The following is a 19,814-nucleotide window of genomic DNA, read 5'->3' on the forward strand; positions in this document are numbered from 1 at the left end:
GGGTGGTGAAGTTCCACTCAGGGTGTTCCTTGGGGACAGCAATTTCAGCCCATGCACCCTGATCAAGGATCCCAGCTGCCTTCTCTCTTCTGTTGTGAACAGGGTGCAGAGAAGCTGTTGACAGTTGTTTTTATGTCGGCCAATGCGTTTGGAAGAGGAATTTCATGAGATCAACCAGGGCTTATGGCTTTTCTGATGGGGTGTCAGTTGTGGAGAAGGCTTGATAGTAAAACATGGACCACCTAGGCTGGATCTTCCCATATTTATTACATCTTTCAGGCTCCCGTGTCTCTTGCACTGGCATCTGAAGGGCTCCTGCTCCTGGCTAAGGGTGCAGTGTGGCTGCTGGTCTGGGAGAGAGTAGATTCACTGGTTCTGGAGTTGGCAGGGAAGCCGATGGCAGCAGGTATCTGGGACCAGGGTCTGGGTGCTGATGGCCTTGGGGGTGCGTAAGGTAGGGGCAATATTAGCTCTTCCTCTGGGTCACCAGCAAGAATCTGCAAATGACTCAGGCTTCTGTTGATTCTTTGTAGGCTTCCTTGTTGAGGTGACTGAGACCCTACCTTGTCCCTGCCTGTTGCAAGTGAATCACACCCAAGGGGGAAGGGTCTGGGAAACTCCTAACCAGGAGTTAATATATGGGAACTGGTGAGGATGACCTGGATCTCCAGTGATGACCCACTGGAACTGGCAGACTGTTGGGACATCTAGGGCCCATTCTGGAGGCCATCCTACACTAAAGGTGGGCCATTTAGATTTACACAGGGTTTTTAACCTGCTGGGAGTTAATTTTATTCTGTAGTTTTTTTTTTGAAAATCCCTTCCTCAAATTCTTGATCATGGTGTCAAGAATTATGGGTTTGCTGTGCCCTGACCCCTGATGTGTCCATGTAACTGTGTTGTGACAATGGACAAAAGAGGGGTGCCTCCTCTAGAGAGGAGACCAATCAGGCACCTGTCTGTTTGTGCTCCTTTCAGAGACTTTGATCAGCCTTGACTAAGGTGCACCTGTATAAGTCCCCGGCCAGGTCAGCTGAAGCTGAGTCACCATTATGTCGTGGCAGCCAACCGTGAATACGGTGAAGGGCCCACTCATATTCTGTAGTGCAGGCTGTGGAATCACAGATTCAGTGCATACTGAATGGCTTCAGCTGCCCTGCGCAGTTACTCACACACTCAGACCAGAGTTTAAACACCCCCCCCCCCGGGAATGTCTACCTGTGAGACTTCTAAGAAGTCTCTGGAAGGTGATCAGGCTCACCTTCCACCCCAACAGGTGGGAACTGGCTGGGTCAGGGTCCCTGGGGCCTTACCTGATTCAACGTTGGAAGCAGGTCCTCACCTCCCAAGGCTCCTTGAGTCTGGAGGGAACAGTGGAGTGGGGCTGGCCCGGGACAACCTGGCTGGAGACTGCTACAAGATCAGGCAGGGCGCACCTTCTCCATTGTGATCTCCTGTTCTATCACTGCCCTGCCGTTGCCCCAAACCAGTGGTAACAAAGGGCCAGCACGGTTGGGATTCCCAGTCAGGGAACCTAATGTCATGGAAAAACTTGAAAAAACCTGGACTGGATCACTGACCGAAGAACCAAGCGGCACTCAGAGGTCTTGGAGTATTGAGGCTTTAAATTTTACACTGGCAGGCTCAGAGGGGAGTAATCTCCCAAGGTCTGAGCCCCGAACAAAGGCAAGGGGAGCAATATTTATCTTTCTTCTTCCTTATCTGCAACATTTCTAAGTGCACAGCAAGCAAGCAGGGGGGAGTAAGTTTAGGGAGTGAGCTTAGGGAGTGAATGCCTGGCAGAGTGGGAATTAAAGGAGTGTTGGGTTGTTTTTGCTGAGAAGCAGAAGGGAGCCACCTGGACTAGATTGCTGTCCTTGTATATTTTTCCCTATCAGAAGAACAGTCTTCGACAAGTCCATGGCACGGGCAGAAAAGAAGGGTAGGACAGGGGACTGTTCTATATTAAAAGCAAATTAAGATCTTGCCGCAGGACTCAAACTGGAGTCTTATCCAGTCTTAGAATCCAGTCACCAATCTGTGAGAAATACGGAGGACCCTGCTGAAATACACCAAGAACATGCAGTCAGCAAGGTCAGGCTGTGGGAAATTCTTCAGGTCGAATATGGATTCTTCAACAGATAAATTGTCAGGAAGAGAAAGGGATGGAGGGGTGTCCTGTAGATTAAAACAGACTTAAACTCTTCAAAAATGCCAAGGTCATAAAAGACAAGGGAAGACCAGGAAACTATTACAGATTGGAAGAAACTAAGGAGACATGATGATTGAATACAGTATGGGGACTGATAGAATCTTGGAACAGAAAAAGGACATTAGTAGGAAAAAAAACAGTGCAATTCAAATAAAGTCTGGGGTTAGGTTAACAGTAATGTACCAGTATTGGCTTCTTAGCTGTGATGACTATATCATAGTTCCATAAGATGTTAATATAGGGGAAGCTAGATGAAGGGTGTGGGAAACTTTCCATATTATCTTTGCAAATCTCCCATAAATCTGAAAGTCTTTCAGAATAAAAAGTTTAAAAAAGAGACAATTTAAGGGACATGTCCATTTTTTTAATGGGCTAGACTAAACCATAGCCATTAGGGAAGTTTGTGTAATAAATAAAACCATAGAAATATGATGAAAAGACTCTAAATGTCAGGATGATGGCTATTTTGGGAGGAGAAAGGGGATTGTGATTGGAATGGGTACATGAGAGGCTTCTAGTGTAGGTGAAAAAGTTCTATTTCCTGACCTAGTGACAGCTGCAAGGCCACTGTCTTATAATAATTCATTGAGCCATACATTTGTTTTTAGGTGGTTTTCTGTATCTAGGTTTTATTTTACAATGAAAACTTAAAGACAGAGAGAGAGACTGAAGAGACATAAGGTCCAAAAATAATCAGTGTACTTTCTTTGGATCCTGATTCAAATTAACCAAGTATAAAAAGATATTTGAATATGGACTGAATATTAGGTATTATTAGAGAATTATGAAATTTCTTAAGGGTGACAGTTGGTATTGTTATGGAAGAAAATATCCATATTTTTGTAGAGACATGTTGTGAAGTATTTAGGGATGAAATGACATTATGTCTTAGAATTGCTTTAAGATTTTCCAAGAAAAAAAAAAGAGTGGGGAGATAAATGAAACAAGTATGGCAAAATGTTAATAGCTGTAGAAGATGAACACAAACTATGAGTGCAAATATGAAGTTTTGTTGCATTCTCTAGTTTTACATATGTTTAGAAATGTTTATAATAGAAAGTTAAAAAGGGGACATTGCCCCAAACCAGGATATCTCTGGACAATAGTTTGTCTCAATATAGACCTACCCTTGGGCACCCCCCCACCCCACAGACCCCAGAGCTCCTTTCCCACCAGTCTTCTCCCCGAGGTCACAACCCCTATAATCTCAGAGTGCTCTGTGAGAAATTTTTCCCTTCACTGGCTCTCTGAGTCACTAAGACTGGATAGCATTCCTCCATTCTGGTGTCCTAATAATGCCAGGAAAGAGACTCAAAGGGCAAATAAGCAAGGCTTGGGTTCAGACCTAAAGGGGCAGTTCTTAGTGCTCCAGAGCCTTCTGCCTGCAGTGGGGGATGTGTGTGGGGCAGAACAAGGAGGAGAGGCAGCAAGTGAAACTTTGCCATAGTCATATGCTCTCACTACCGAGTGAGCTTCCAGAGGTGGAGGCACCACTGGTTTAGAACACTGCTCTGGAATCTTCACCTCCTTCGTTCTTGGGTATCATTCCTTGTTTCAAGCAGCCTAAGCACTTACAGAGTCTGATTCTTATGCGTTGGCCCTTGATCTACCTTGCCACAGGTGAGTACTGATCCAAATGTCTGTGGTGAGAAGCCAGAGTCAGGGGCCAGGGCCAGATCAGGGGTAATTTGTATGCTCATGGAAAGTCTCATCTCTGGTTTTTTATTATCTCAGATGGTAGTACAGAGGAAAGCCAAGGAGTCTTGGGTTCTGTGAGTGCCCTGGAGGAGGGAGAGATAGAGCCCCAGAGAACAGTGAGGCCAGGCAGAGGGGCAGAACAGGGTCATGATGGATATGAGTAGATGTAGCTAATTTCAGTCACTTCCTATCCCTCCTATCACTATCTGGAAAAGGGAAATGAGGCCCAGAGATATGATCATGATCATAAGGAAGCATGGGAAGTGGGACAGAGGAAGCATTAGCATTACAGACTTAGAGAAGTATAGCCTGTGCTTGTACCAAAGGGTTTTCCATTCTGGCAGGGGTGGGTGGTAACAGGGGAGGAGACAGAGATGATGGAGGGAATGGTGAATGGGTAAGAGGATGAGAATGGTGGATGGGAAATAGTAGAGGGATGCAGATGCTGCACGGGCAGGATGTGGCGAGACATGGATAGCTCGTGGGCAAGGGAGGGTGGGCTGCCAGTGTAACAAACATTCAATCATGATGGATAGGAAGGGACACAGGAGGCCAGATGGAAAAGAGGGTGGACGAATGGGCACAGGGGGGATAATTGATGGAAGGCAGAAGTCAAGCAGACAGGGATGTCAGGTAAGCAGGGAAATAGGGCTGGTGTGTGGTAGAAGCTAGAGAAAATATTTGAAGGACAAGTGGTCATGGATGGGCAGGAGCTAGGTTGTACAGAAGGCCAGGGCTTGTGTAGCCTAGAGAGCTCTTAATGGGGACAGCAGTACATGGCCAAGGTCTGCCAGTAACCCGAATCTGGTCGGACCTGCTACCTCATCAGTTTGGATCTTGCAGCCATTTGTCATTTTCCTACTGTTTACACCCTTGTGGCCTCTACCAGCCCTTTACTTTGCCCGGTTTTCCTGGACTGGAAGACCCCAGAGCAAGGTAAGACTCATGGACCTAGACAGAAAAGGGCCTAAGAATGTTTTATCTTAACCTGTAACCAGGGAGTCCCACTCACTATGCCATAGGCTCCTCATCCAAATTTCCAGAGCCACGGGAGCTGGGCCAGCCAGAACCATCCCAGGCTGCTTCCTTTCCAGCAGAGCCATGTTCCCTCCATGGTGTTAGGGAAGCTCCAGGGTAAGCAGGATGGGGAGGGGGGTGGCACACACCATCCCCTCCTGATACTTCTGTCTCAGGTGGTAGACATTCAGCCTGGGTAAGGAACTGGAGTGTCTGGACCCACATCAGAGACTATTTCCCCATTACAGTAAGTGTCTCTTCCCCAGCATCCCTCATGGTTCCCCAAACACTAGGCATTTACTGGGTTGTCCAGAAATAAAATGAGCGTCCCAGAGAAGTTGCAGTGCAGGCAGGCATATTTCAGGATCCCATATTGCTACCAGGCCCTTGTGCTACTCTGCAAAGATACTTTGGATGCCTTCAGCATGACCTACCAGATGATGCAGGCTGAGACACAAATACAGTACAGGTCCACTTAACAAATTTTGATTAAAAGTGAGTAGGATTCCATCTTCTGCTATCAGGGAGCTCACATATACTGGGAGGATTGAAGAGTATGCACTTATGGTTTGGTACATGGTATACAATTAGTTCAGATGAGAGGTAAGGAAAGGCTTCAGAGATATGGTGACCTCTAAGTTGGGTTTTCAAAGTTCAATAAAATTACTTAGGCAGGCACTAGAAAGGGTTGGTGAGGAGAAATACCAGGAAGCAGTTCTAGAAATGTGCTGCTATGCAGATCCTCTGGGCTTACAGTCACCGTCCATCAGCATAGTAAGATGCTATAGAAGCACTATTTATCTTCTCTGTGTTGTACTGCCTTCCACGTGCTCCCCCCCCCACATTATGTCTACTAATCATAATTCCCCTTTTCCCCCCTTATCCCTCCCTTCCCACCCATCCTCCCCAAACCCTTTCCCTTTGGTAACTGTTAGTCCATTCTTGGGGTCTGTGAGTCTGCTGCTCTTTTGTTCCTTCAGTTTTTTCTTTGTTCTTATGCTCCACATATGAGTGAAATCATTTGATACTTGCCTTTTTCCACCTGGCTTATTTCACTGAGCATAATACCCTCCAGCTCCATCCATGTTGTTGCAAATGGTAGGATTTGTTATCTTCTTATGGCTGAATAATATTCCATTGCGTATATGTATCACATCTTCCATTTATCTACTGATGGAGACACTTAGGTTGCTTCCATTTCTTGGCTATTGTAAATAGTGCTGCGATAAACATAGGGGTGCATATGTCTTTTTAAAACTGGGCTCCTGTATTCTTAGGGTAAATTGCTAAGAGTAGAATTCCTGGGTCAAATGGTATTTCTATTTTGATTTTTTTTAGGAACCTCCATACTGCTTTCCACAATGATTGAACTAATTTACATTCCCACAAGCAGGCTAGGAGGGTACCCCTTTCTCCACATCCTTGCCAACATTTGTTGTTGTTTGTCTTTTGGATGGTGGCCCTCCTCACTGGTGTGAGGTGATATCTCTTTATGGTTTTAATTTGCATTTCTCTGATGACTAGCGATGTGGAGCATCTTTTCATGTGTCTGTTGGCCATCTGAATTTCTTCTTTGGAGAAGTGTCTGTTCAGATCCTGTGCCCATTTTTTAATTGAATTATTTGCTTTTTGTTTGTTGAGGTACATGAGCTCTTTATATATTTTGAATGTCAACCCTTTAAGGTATCTGTCATTTATTAATATATTCTCCCATACTGTAGGATACCTTTTTGTTCTATTAAGGTGTCCTTTGCTGTAAAGAAGCTTTTCAGCTTGATATAGCCCCACTTGTTCATTTTTGCTTTTGTTTCCCTTGCCCCAGGAGGTGTGTTCATGAACAAGTTGCTCATGTTTATGTCCAAGAGATTTTTGCCTGTTTTTTTTCTAAGGGTTTTATGGTTTCATGACTTACATTCAGGTCTTTGATCCATTTCGAATTTACTTTTGTGTATGGGGTCAGACAATGATCCAGTTTCATTCTCTTACATGTTTTACCAACACCAGCTGTTGAAGAGGCTGCCATTTCCCCATTGTATATTCATGGCTCCTTTATCTTATATTAATTGTCCATATATGTTTGGGTTAATATCTGGACTCTCTTTTCTGTTCCACTGGTCTGTGAGTCTGTTCTTGTGCCAGTACCAAATTGTCTTGATTACTGTGGCTTTTTAGTAGAGCTTGAAGTTGGGAAGTGAAATCCCTCCTGCTTTATTCTTCCTTCTCAGGATTGCTTTGGCTATTCAGGGTCTTTTGTGGTTCCAGAGACTAATATCTTGATCCCGAGTCCTACTTATGGCCTGTCTACTGAGCAGCTCTGCTGTGGAGGATACCCTAATCCCTGCAGTGTCTTCAACCTTGCTTCCTCATGTGGCTCATTTCACCACCTGTGGCATTTCTCTCCATGGCTGCAGATCCTGAAGACCAAGGACCTGTCACCTGAGCATAACTACATCATGGGGTTCACCCTCATGGCCTCTTGACCTTCGGTGCCTTCTGCAACTTCTGTACTGAGGCCACAGGCTTCTCAAAAACCTTCCCAGGCATCATGCCCCACTTGTCCACACTGTCCTGGTTTTTCAAGATCCCCTTTGTTAGGGACTACCTCATGGCCAAAGGTGCTACCAATCATACTTAGTGGAGCTTCCAGCCCATTTCTCTGCTTGGAGATGCACCTTTTTAAGCCCCATATCTACCCCTCAACCCCCCTCCCCATCATTATGGCATAGTAGTTAAAAACCTCATCTATACCCTAGAGCCCCCCTCCCCACCCCTGGAGCCCCCTCCTCACCATTACAGCATGGCAGTTAAAAGTCCCATCTCTACGCCTGAGCCCCCATCCCCAGCATTATGACATAGTAGTTAAAAGCTTATGTTCCATAGCTAACCTGCCTGCCTTTGAATCCTGGCTCTGCCACTTACAGTGTGTTCTGGGGCAAGCTACTGAGCCTCTATTGGTCTCAGAGTGGTGTTGTTGATAATAGTCTGACCTCAGAGCTGGTGTGATAACTAAATGAAACAATACAAGTAAAGCATTCAATATAGTGCCTACCACAGAGTACGTGCTCCGTGAATAATAAACTGGAAACCTTCCTACTGTAATTGCAACCTGGACCCTCCTGTAAAGTGGAGATATTGCCTCAAAGTGAAACATGTTGTGTCTACCCACAGCCTTCACTTCTCCACACCCTTTGTCCCATCCCATTGACTCTCCCCCTGGGGTGCATGGGAGCAGAGGGCACTCAAGCCAGTGAGGAGTAGAGCAGAGGGTGTTCCCTTCCAACCACTTCCCTCTTTCCTGATCATTCTGCTCCTCTCTCTGCTCCTTGATCCTTTTCAGGTGTGTGTGTGCTCCATGAGTCAGGCAGCCATCAACTACCTGCTAAACCATGGCACTGGCAACTTAGTGGGCATTGTGGTGGGAGGGGTGGGGGAGGCCCTGTAAAGTGTGCACAGTGTCACCACCATACTCCTCCAGAAGTGCAAGGGGTTTGTTTGCACAGCCCTCTGGCACAGGTAAGCATTCCAGCCAAGGTGGGGTGGGTGGCCTCCTCTGAGCAGCATGACCTCGTAAGCAATGCCAAGATGAATCAGGCATGAGTCTTGCCATCATAGAACTTACTAGTGAGTAGGGGAGATGGCCATAGAATTTCAAAAAGCTTTAGGTCATCCATTCATCCTGGGTTAGCTGAACCAGTTCTCAGGAAGCCAAACCAGAAGTCCAGATTCATTATTGAGAGGTTTGGCTAGTGCTCCCCTACTATACAGATGACACTCACATTGTCTCTATCAACATCAACGTCTCAATCTGCTTGTTAAAGGTAAGTGTAATGTACTCAGTACATTATGCTGAGTATGCACATAGGATCTGGAGTCAGTGACCTGAGTTAAAATCCTGGCTTCAGGGCTTACTGTGCACTCTGGGACAGGTTACTTAGTTATTTTGAGCTTTGGTATTTTCATCTTCTTAATGTGGCTACTAATAATTGTATCTACTCCATAGAATTATCATGGGATTTAAGTGAATTAATCCACATAAAACACCTACCATGTCCTGGCACACAGTAAGTGACAGATACATGTTAGCCATTCTGACTTAAGGTAAAGAGGAGGTAAAGAGCAAGAGCCCCAGGCTGGAGCTGGGGGTGGGGTGGGCATCGGGTCAGCAGGCCAGCTCACTGGACACAGGAACAGTTGTCCTACTGTAGACTCAGAGGAAAGGGAAGTATTTCTTCCAACGACCTTGCCTCAGTGGCCTGTTCATCAGTTTGGAGCATAATGTAAGAGAGAGAGACTGAGCTGAGAGGAAGGAATCCAGGATTCTAGTCCAGATCCTGCCACTCACTGACTGCCTGAGTGACCCTCCGCCTTTGGAACCTGGGATTCAGGATCTGTAAGATTTAAAAAAAGTAACCCACCACTGTGTCCTCTACTGTATCTCCCGTGAGGAACCAGTAAGGTAACATGCCAGAGTGCTAAGAGGTTGGTATTAGCAATGCACAAAGACTTGTACAAGAGAGACTGTGCTCTCGTTTCTCTCACAGGAAGACTTCAGTAGCTTGATTCTCTACCTAGGGCACCATCAGGGTGGATTCCTGTGGTCTGTGAGAGGGAAACTTCACTCTGCTCTAATCCAAGGCCCAAGGACAGAATATCTTATGCATAGTCCCTGTGAGTGAGGGGAACATGTTATAAGCATATCTCTGCACACTTACCGTCATTTGTGTGCTTCCTCCTAGTGGAAACAGAGTCAGGTATTCCCTTCCAGGACACCTCTTTGAAGCTTTTTTAATGTGATTTGAGTCTCTGGAGATCTCTGCTGAAACTTCTCTTCCTTCCCTGCACCCCCATATCCTGTGATCCTGTCTCAGAGATAATGTTCTCACCGGCCTTGGAAATTTCAGGACACCACACATTAAATATGGGAACCCTGTTTAGCACAAGAAGAAATACTTTATGCCACAGGGGTTGTATAGTAGATGGGAGTCTGGCCAGGAACAAACTTTCTTTCTGGGTTTCTGGGTGGTTCTCACCCTGGGCAGTGTTTGGGAAATAAGTTTGGGTTTTCCCACAGGGCTTATCTGGTCCCCACCTTCACTTTTGGAGAAACTGAGGTGTATGATCAGGTGTTGTTCCATAAGGACAGCTGGATGTACGAGTTCCAATGCCTCTAAGACATTATCTTCGGCTATTTTTTTTTTTTAGATAATTATTTTTTATCGAAGGGTAGTTGACACACAGTATTATATTACATTAGCTTCAGGTGTACAACACAGTGATAAAACATTTATATACATGACAATTCTAGGTTCCAGCTATCACCCTACCAAGCTGTTACAATGTCTTGACTATATTCCTTATGCTATACATTACATCCCGGTTACTTATTTATTTTACAATTGGAAGTGTGTACTTTTTTTTTTTTGTGAGGGCATCTCTCATATTTATTGATCAAATGGTTGTTAACAACAATAAAATTCTGTATAGGGGAGTCAATGCTCAATGCACAATCATTAATACACCCCAAGCCTAATTTTCATCAGCCTCCAATCTTCTGAGGCATAACAAACAAGTTCTTACATGGAGAACAAATTCTTACATAGTGAATAAGTTACATGGTGAAAAATACAAGGGCAGTCATCACAGAAACTTTCGGTTTTGCTCATGCATTATGAACTATAAACAGTCATTTCAAATATGAATACTCATTTGATTTTTATACTTGATTTATATGTGAATACCACATTACTCTATTTATTATTATTATTTTTAATAAAATGCTGAAGTGGCAGGGAGATACAAGATAAAGGTAGAAAACATACTTAAGTGTTGTAAGAGAGCAAATGTAGATGATCAGGTGTGTGCCTGTAGACTATGTGTTAATCCAAGCTAGACCAGGGCAATAAAACATCCACCTATGCAGAAGATTTCTCTCAGAACAGGGGGGGTGAGGTTCTAAGCCTCACCTCTGTTGATCCCCAATTTCTCACCTGATGGCCCCCCTGCGACTGTGCCTGTCTTAGGTTGTTCCTCCCTTGAGGAATCTTACCCGTCTCTGGCTAACCAGTCATCTTCTGGGGCCATACAGGGAAATGTAGAGTTGGTAAGTGAGAGAGAAGCCTTATTGTTTGAAAAGGTTAGCTTTTTATTTCTTTGCATATTAATGCCCTGTGGCTTCTATGCCCAGCATTTGTCTTGAGGTATCTTTACCACTTGGAAGAATTATGATACTCGGTAAATTTGATATGAGGCACGAATTCTATTTAAGGGTTGTAATTAGGAAGGAAGAAGAAAAGCTATAGAAGTAGCAGGCAGAAGAAAACATGGGAAGATTGATTATTTCTTTAACATATCTTCTTGTAGAGTAACTTCAGCATGTATAGGTTTTAAGCTACTACTTAAATTGCACACACACATTAACATAATAGGAGTATAGTTACATAACCAAAGCATATCTGTAATTACCAGCCATCTCCAGTGAAACCAAGAAAACCAGTTAGGCACCTTAGGCATTTGTGAAAACTTATCTATGATATGGTGGATATTGTCCAACTGAACTTGAACAGTCTGAGAGAAATCAGACAAATTAAAACAACCCATTCCTGGGGAATGTTCACATCCCTTATGTTCTTTTAACAGTAAATAGTATGTAGTTGTAAGATTTTGGAGCGATACAATTTGCACTTCTCCTAATTCTTGGTTGAGTTCCAACGGTATAGATCCAGTCAAATTTGTTGTTTTACTGTATGCACAGGCCAGCTTGGATATCTCCTTCCTCATTCCCATGGCAAGTCCAGGAGCTGGTGGGATGAGTGCATCTACAGCTGTAGCAGTGCGTGGATCTTTGTTGGAGTTTTTTATGATCATCTTCTGGCATGACTCTTCCAGAGAGTGCTGATGTTGGAAGTTCTTTTTCATATCGTATCTTAGTTCATTTTTGGGGTAGCCCAATTAGGCTTTGATCCTCTGTATAAACACAAACAGACCCTTGCCTACACTTTTATATGCCCTTTATACCCTTGTGTAGAGATCATTGGAGGTTACCACACAGGAACTGCCTTTTTTTTTGTTCTGTTTTGTTTTGTTTTGTTTTTGGTATCACTAATCTACACTTACATGACGAATATTATGTTTACTAGGCTCTCCCCTATACCAGGTCTCCCCTATAAACCCCTTTACAGTTGCTGTCCATCAGCATAGCAAAATGTTGTAGAATCACTACTTGCCTTCTCTGTGTTGTACAGCCCTCCCTTTTCTCCTACCCCCAACATGCATGCTAATCTTAATACCCCCCTACTTCTCCCCCCCTTATCCCTCCCTACCCACCCATCCTCCCCAGTCCCTTTCCCTTTCGTACCTGTTAGTCCATTCTTGAGTTCTGTGATTCTGCTGCTGTTTTGTTCCTTCAGTTTTTCCTTTGTTCTTATATTCCACAGATAAGTGAAATCATTTGGTATTTTTCTTTCTCCACTTGGCTTGTTTCACTGAGCATAATACCCTCCAGCTCCATCCATGTTGCTGCAAATGGTTGGATTTGCCCTTTTCTTATGGCTGAGTAGTATTCCATTGTGTATATGTACCACCTCATCTTTATCCATTCATTTATCGAAAGACATTTAGGTTGCTTCCAATTCTTGGCTATTGTAAATAGTGCTGCGATAAACATAGGGGTGCACTGATCTTTCTCATACTTGATTGCTGCATTCTTAGGGTAAATTCCTAGGAGTGCAATTCCTGGGTCAAATGGTAAGTCTGTTTTGAGCATTTTGATGTACCTCCATACTGCTTTCCACAATGGCTGAACCAACTTACATTCCCACCAGCAGTGTAGGAGGGTTCCCCTTTCTCCACAGCCTCGCCAACATTTGTTGTTCTCTGTTTTTTGGATGGCAGCCATCCTTACAGGTGTGAGGTGATACACATTGTAGTTTTAATTTGCAATTCTCTGATAATTAGCGATGTGGAGCATCTTTTCATGTGTCTGTTGGCCATCTGTATTTCTTTTTTGGAGAACTGTCTGTTCAGTTCCTCTGCCCATTTTTTAATTGGGTTATTTGTTTTTTGTTTGTTGAGGCGTGTGAGCTCTTTGTATATTCTGGATGTCAAGCCTTTATTGGATATGTCATTTTCAAATATATTCTCCCATACTGTAGGGATCCTTTTTGTTCTATTGATGGTGTCTTTTGCTGTACAGAACCTTTTCAGCTTAATATAGTCCCACTTACTCATTTTTGCTGTTGTTTTCCTTGCCCGGGGAGATATGTTCAAGAAGAGGTCACTCATGTTTATGTCTAAGAGGTTTTTGCCTATGTTTTCTTCCAAGAGTTTAATGGTTTTATGACTTACATTCAGTTCTTTGATCCATTTTGAGTTTACTTTTGTATATGGGGTTAGACAATGGTCCAGTTTCATTCTCCTACATGTACCTGTCCAGTTTTGCCAGCACCATCTGTTGAAGAGACTGTCATTTCCCCATTGTATGTCAATGGCTCCTTTATCAAATATTAATTGACCATATATATCTGGGTTAATGTCTGGATTCTCTAGTCTGTTCCATTGGTCTGTGGCTCTGCTCTTGTGCCAGTACCAAATTGTCTTGATTACTATGACTTTATAGTAGAGCTTGAAGTTGGGGAGTGAGATACCCACTACTTAATTCTTCTTTCTCAGGATTGCTTTGGCTATTCGGTGTCTTTGGTGTTTCCATATGAATTTTTGAATTATTTGTTCCAGTTCATTGAAGAACGTTGCTGGTAGTTTCATAGGGATTGCATCAAATCTGTATATTGCTTTGGGCAGGATGGCCATTTTGACGATATTAATTCTTCCTAGCCACGAGCATGGGATGAGTTTCCATCTGTTAGTGGCTCCTTTAATTTCTCTTAAGAGTGTCTTGTAGTTTTCAGGGTATAGGTCTTTCACTTCTTTGGTTACGTTTATTCCTAGGTATTTTATTTTTTTTGATGCAATTGTGAATGGAGTTGTTTTCCTGATTTCTCTTTCTGTTGGTTCATTGTTAGTGTATAGGAAAGCCACAGATTTCTGTGTGTTGATTTTGTATCCTGCAACTTTGCTGTATTCCGATATCAGTTCTAGTAGTTTTGGGGTGGAGTCTTTAGGGTTTTTTATGTACAGTATCATGTCATCTGCAAATAGTGACAGTTTAACTTCTTCTTTACCAATCTGGATTCCTTGTATTTCTTTGTTTTGTCTGATTGCCGTGGCTAGGACCTCCAGTAGTATGTTAAATCACAGTGGGGAGAGTGGGCATCCCTGTCTAGTTCCCGATCTCAGAGGAAAAGCTTTCAGCTTCTCGCTGTTCAGTATATTGTTGGCTGTGGGTTTATCATAGATGGCCTTTATTATGTCGAGGTACTTGCCCTCTATTCCCATTTTGCTGAGAGTTTTTATCATGAATGGATGTTGAACTTTGTCAAATGTTTTTTCAGCATCTATGGAGATGATCATGTGGTTTTTGTCTTTCTTTTTGTTGATGTGGTGGATGATGTTGATGGACTTTCGAATGTGGTACCATCCTTGCATCCCTGGGAAGAATCCCACTTGGACATGGTGTATGATTCTTTTGAAGTATTTTTGAATTCGGTTTGCTAATATTTTGTTGAGTATTTTTGCATCTACGTTCATCAGGGATATTGGTCTGTACTTTTCTTTTTTGGTGGGGTCTTTGCCTGGTTTTGGTATTAGGGTGATGTTAGCTTCATAGAATGAGTTTGGGAGTATCCCCTCCACCTCTATTTTTTGGAAAACTTTAAGGAGAATGGGTATTATATCTTCCCTGTATGTCTGATAAAATTCCGAGTTAAATCCATCTGGCCCGGGGGTTTTATTCTTTGCTAGTTTTTTGATTACCTCTTCAATTTCGTTGCTGGTAATTGGTCTGTTTAGATTTTCTGTTTCTTTCTGGGTCAATCTTGGAAGGTTGTATTTTTCTAGGAAGTTGTCCATTTCTCCTAGTTTTCCCAGCTTGTTAGCGTATAGGTTTTCATAGTATTCTCTAATAATTCTTTGTATTTCTGTGGGGTCCGTCGTGATTTTTCCTTTCTCGTTTCTGATACTGTTGATTTGTGTTGACTCTCTTTTTTTCTTAATAAGTCTGTCTAGAGGCTTATCTATTTTGTTTATTTTCTCGAAGAACCAGCTCTTGGTTTCATTGATTTTTGCTATTGTTTTATTCTTCTCAATTTTATTTATTTCTTCTCTGATCTTTATTATGTCCCTCCTTCTGCTGACCTTAGGCCTCATCTGTTCTTCTTTTTCCAATTTCGATAATTGTGACATTAGACCATTCATTTGGGATTGCTCTTCCTTTTTTAAATATGCTTGGATTGCTGTATACTTTCCTCTTAAGACTGCTTTTGCTGTGTCCCGCAGAAGTTGGGGCTTAGTGTTGTTGTTGTCATTTGTTTCCATATATTGCTGGATCTCCATTTTGATTTGGTCATTGATCCATTGATTATTTAGGAGCGTGTTGTTAAGCCTCCATGTGTTTGTGAGACTCTTTGCTTTCTTTGTACAGTTTATTTCTAGTTTTATGCCTTTGTGGTCTGAAAAGTTGGTTGGTAGGATTTCAATCTTTTGGAATTTTCTGAGGCTCTTTTTGTGGCCTAGTATGTGGTCTATTCTGGAGAATGTTCCATGTGCACTTGAGAAGAATGTATGTCCCGCTGCTTTTGGATGTAGAGTTCTATAGATGTCTATTAGGTCCATCTGCTCTACTGTGTTGTTCAGTGCTTCCGTGTCCTTACTTACTTTCTGCCCGGTGGATCTGTCCTTTGGGGTGAGTGGTGTGTTGAAGTGTCCTAGAATGAATGCATTGCAGTCTATTTCCCCCTTTAGTTCTGTTAGTATTTGTTTCACATATGCTGGTGCTCCTGTGTTGGGTGCCTATATATTTAGAATGGTTATAAACTCTTGTTGGACTGAGCCCTTTATCATTATGTAGTGTCCTTCTTTATCTCTTGTTACTTTCTTTGTTTTGAAGTCTATTTTGTCTGATATTAGTACTGCAACCCCTGCTTTCTTCTCGCTGTTGTTTGCTTGAAATATGTTTTTCCATCCCTTGACTTTTAGTCTGTACATGTCTTTGGGTTTGAGGTGAGTTTCTTGTAAGCAGCATATAGGTGGGTCTTGCTTTTTTATCCATTCTATTACTCTGTGTCTTTTGATTGGTGCATTCAGCCCATTAACATTTAGGGTGACTATTGAAAGACATGTACTTATTGCCATTGCAGGCTTTAAATTCGTGGTTATGAAAGGTTCAAGGTTAGCCTCTTTAGTATCTTGCTGCCTAACTTAGCTCGCTTATTGAGCTATTTTATACACTGTCTGGAGATTCTTTTCTTCTCTCCCTTCTTGTTCCTCCTCTTCGATTCTTCATATGTTGGGTGTTTTGTGCTGTGCTCTTTCTAGGAGTGCTCCCATCTAGAGCAGTCCCTGTAAGATGTTCTGTAGAAGTTGTTTGTGGAAAGTAAATTCCCTCAGCTTTTGTTTGTCTGGGAATTGTTTAATCCCACCGTCATATTTGAATGATAGTCGTGCTGGATACAGTCTCCTTGGTTCAAGGCCCTTCTGTTTCATTGTATTAAATATATCATGCCATTCTCTTCTGGCCTGTAGGGTTTCTGTTGAGAAATCTGATGTTAGCCTGATGGGTTTTCCTTTATAGGTGACCTTTTTATCTCTAGCTCCCTTTAAAACTCTTTCCTTGTCCTTGATCTTTGCCATTTTTATTATTATGTGTCTTGGTGTTGTCCTCCTTGGATCCTTTCTGTTGGGGGTTCTGTGTATTTCCGTGGTCTGTTCGATTATTTCCTTCCCCAGTTTGGGGAAGTTTTCAGCAATTATTTCTTCTAAGATACTTTCCATCTCTTTTCCTCTCTCTTCTTCTTCTGGTACCCCTATAATACAGATATTGTTCCTTTAGGAATGGTCACACAGTTCTCTTAATATTGTTTCATTCCTGGAGATCCTTTTGTCTCTCTCTATGTCAGCTTCTATGCGTTCCTGTTCTCTGATTTCAATTCCATCAATGGCCTCTTGCATCCTATCCATTCTGCTTATAAACCCTTCCAGAGTTTGTTTCATTTCTGCCATCTCCTTTCTGGCATCTGTGATCTCCCTCTGGACTTCATCCCATTTCTCTTGCGTATTTCTCTGCATCTCTGTCAGCATGTTTATGATTCTTATTTTGAATTCTTTGTCAGGAAGACTGGTTAGGTCTGTCTCCTTCTCTGGTGTTGTCTCTGTGATCTTTGTCTGCCTGTAGCTTTGCCTTTTCATGGTGATAGGAATAGTTTACAGAGCTGGGACGAGTGACGGCTGGAAGAACTTCCTTTCTTATTGGTTTGTGGCACTCCTCTCCTGGGAGAAGAGCGACCTCTAGTGGCTTGTGCTGCGCAGCTGTGCGCAGACAGGGTTTCTGCTTCCTGCCCGGCTGCTGTGGAGTTTATCTCCGCTGTTGCTGTGGGCGTGGCCTGGCTCGGGCAGCTACTCCAAAGTGGTGGAGTCGCGTTGGAGCGGGAGCGGCTGGGAGGCTATTTATCTCCGTAAGGGGCCTCCCTGCTCCCTGCAGCCCAGGGGTTAGGGTGCCCAGAGATCCCTGGATTCCCTACCTCTCGATTAAGTGTCCCACCCTGCCCCTTTAAGACTTCCAAAAAGCACCCGCCAAAACAAAACAACGACCACCACAAAAAAAAAAAAAAGAAAAAAATTTTAAATTAAAAAAAAAAATTTTTTTTTAATTAAAAAAAAAGGTGACAGCTCGTTTTCTTTTATTCTCCGGCGCCAGCCTCAGGCCTCTGCTCACCGGTCTTGCTGCCCTGTTTCCCTAGTATTGGGGTCCCTATCCCTTTAAGACTTCCAAAAAAAGCGCTCGCCAAAACAAAACAGAAAAAAAAAAATGGGCACTCGCTTTTCTGGTGTCCTGTGCCAGGCCACCAGTGCCCACTCACTGTTCTTGCTGCCCTGTTTCCCTAGTATTGGGGTCCCTATCCCTTTAAGACTTCCAAAAAGTGCTCGCCAAAACAAAGCAGCAAAAAGAAAAAAAAAAAGTGGTCGCGTGCTTTTCTTATGTCCTCTGGCACCCGGCCTCCGCTGCCCACTCACTGTTCTTGCTGCCCTGTTTTCCTAACATCCAGGGCCCCCTGGGCACGTACTGTGTCTGCGCCATGGCCCGGATGGCTGGGGCTGGGTGTTCGGCAGTCCTGTGCTCCATCTCCCTCCCGCTCTCTCTATTCTTCTCCCGCCGGGAGCTGGGGGGAGGGGCACTCGGCTCCCGCCGGGCCGGGGCTTGTATCTTACCCCCTTCGCGAGGCGCTGGGTTCTCTCAGGTGCGGATGTGGTCTGGATATTGTCCTGTGTCCTCTGGTCTTTATTCTAGGAAGGGTTGTCTTTGTTATATTTTCATATATATATGTGGTTTTGGGAGGAGATTTCCGCTGCTCTACTCACGCCGCCATCTTCCCTGTCTATCTTCAGCTATTTTTGTGTCTTCTATAGACGAAGCTTCTGCCAAGGCTGCAGTGGGCTCCTGCCTTACCCGCTGCCTATCATTACTGTGGGTGAGTGCTGCTTTCAGCCCAAGGCCACCAGCCCTCACCACCCCCACTCCACCAAAGAAGAGCCAAGCAGTGGGAGAGAAGCTGGGAGTTGACTTGGGATGTGAGAGGATCAGGCCCAGAGAAGGAGAAGGTTAAAGGAAGAGAAGATTCTAACACTTGGCCTTCTCTTTTTCCATCTCTCTTGGCAGTTAGGGAGCCTCTGACACTGCCCAAAATTGAAAATCCGAGCCCAGAGATGGTGGACAAATACCACACACTCTATACAGATGCCCTGCACAAACTGGTTGACCAGCATAAGATATACTATGGCCACTCAGAACCCCAAAAGCTGCTTTTCCAGTGACTCAAGGGGCAGTGCACCCAAGGGCAGGCATCTTGGAGGGGAGATTGCTTTGCTACTTGCTGACCAAAAGGTGGAGCGAGGATGATGAGGGTGGGCTCTGTGGGGCAGGAGAGGGCATCAGGAACTCCTGTCTTGCCATGAAGCCCTTGCAGTGGCTGTCCCTGGAGAGCTTCACTTAGTCATTCCTCAGCGAGGGCATCCTGAGGCCCCTTAGGCCCAGCCACTGCTCCTTGTCCCACCCCCCATGGCTTTCCTCTCTGAGCCCAAACCCCCAGGTCCCAAGGACTCAAGCTATAGCCAAGTGGCCTGAACAGCCACCACTATGGTTGTTGTTTTGTCTTACTGCCATTTTTAAATTGAGATGTATTTTGTATACCATAAATTTAACCTGCTAAAAGTGTGATATTCAAAAGACACCTGTAAAAACACAGCAAAAGACCAAAAGGTAAAAGACCATTTCAAAACTCACACAACTCAGTAGCAAAAAAACAAAAAACAATAAAACCCCAAATCACAAATAGTATGATTTAAATTAACTGAATAGTATATTCAGAGTCATGCACTACTACCACTATCTAATTTCAGAACATTTTTCAGCACCCCCAAAAAGAAATCCAGTGCACATTAGCAGTCACTCCCTATTCCTCCGCCTCCCCCAGCCTCTGGCAACCACTCATCTACTATCTGAGTCTACAGATTTGCCATTTCTGGACATTTCATATAAATGGAGTCATAGAATATGTAGTCTTTTATGACTGGCTTCTTTCTCTTACCATAGTATTTTCAAGGTTGGCCCAAGGTTGTAGCATATATCAATACTTCACTTCTTTTTATGGTTGAATAACGTTTCATTGTACTTAATATACCACATCCTTTTATCCATTCACCAGCTGATAGACTTTTGGGTTGGCTATTATGAATAATGCTGCTATAAACATCCATGTGAAAGTTTTTGTGTGGTAATGTT

General features: G+C 43.6%; 1 protein-coding gene across 1 annotated transcript; it reads left to right on the forward strand.

Annotated features, from left to right (window-relative positions):
- The first annotated feature begins 1,052 nt into the window (after nucleotides 1-1,052).
- Nucleotides 1,053-19,279, forward strand: AWAT1 (acyl-CoA wax alcohol acyltransferase 1). The gene is given in 12 exon segments (XM_057495354.1): nucleotides 1,053-1,079; nucleotides 3,715-3,832; nucleotides 4,740-4,811; nucleotides 4,814-4,846; nucleotides 5,104-5,174; nucleotides 7,339-7,384; nucleotides 7,387-7,544; nucleotides 8,265-8,440; nucleotides 9,999-10,090; nucleotides 16,400-16,412; nucleotides 18,422-18,504; nucleotides 18,693-19,279. Coding segments are annotated over 12 exon segments (1,044 nt in total). The 3' UTR covers nucleotides 18,848-19,279.
- Nucleotides 19,280-19,814: the final 535 nt, after the last annotated feature.

The sequence above is a fragment of the Manis pentadactyla genome, chromosome X, assembly GCF_030020395.1.
Source record: "Manis pentadactyla isolate mManPen7 chromosome X, mManPen7.hap1, whole genome shotgun sequence".
Lineage (NCBI taxonomy): Eukaryota > Metazoa > Chordata > Mammalia > Pholidota > Manidae > Manis > Manis pentadactyla.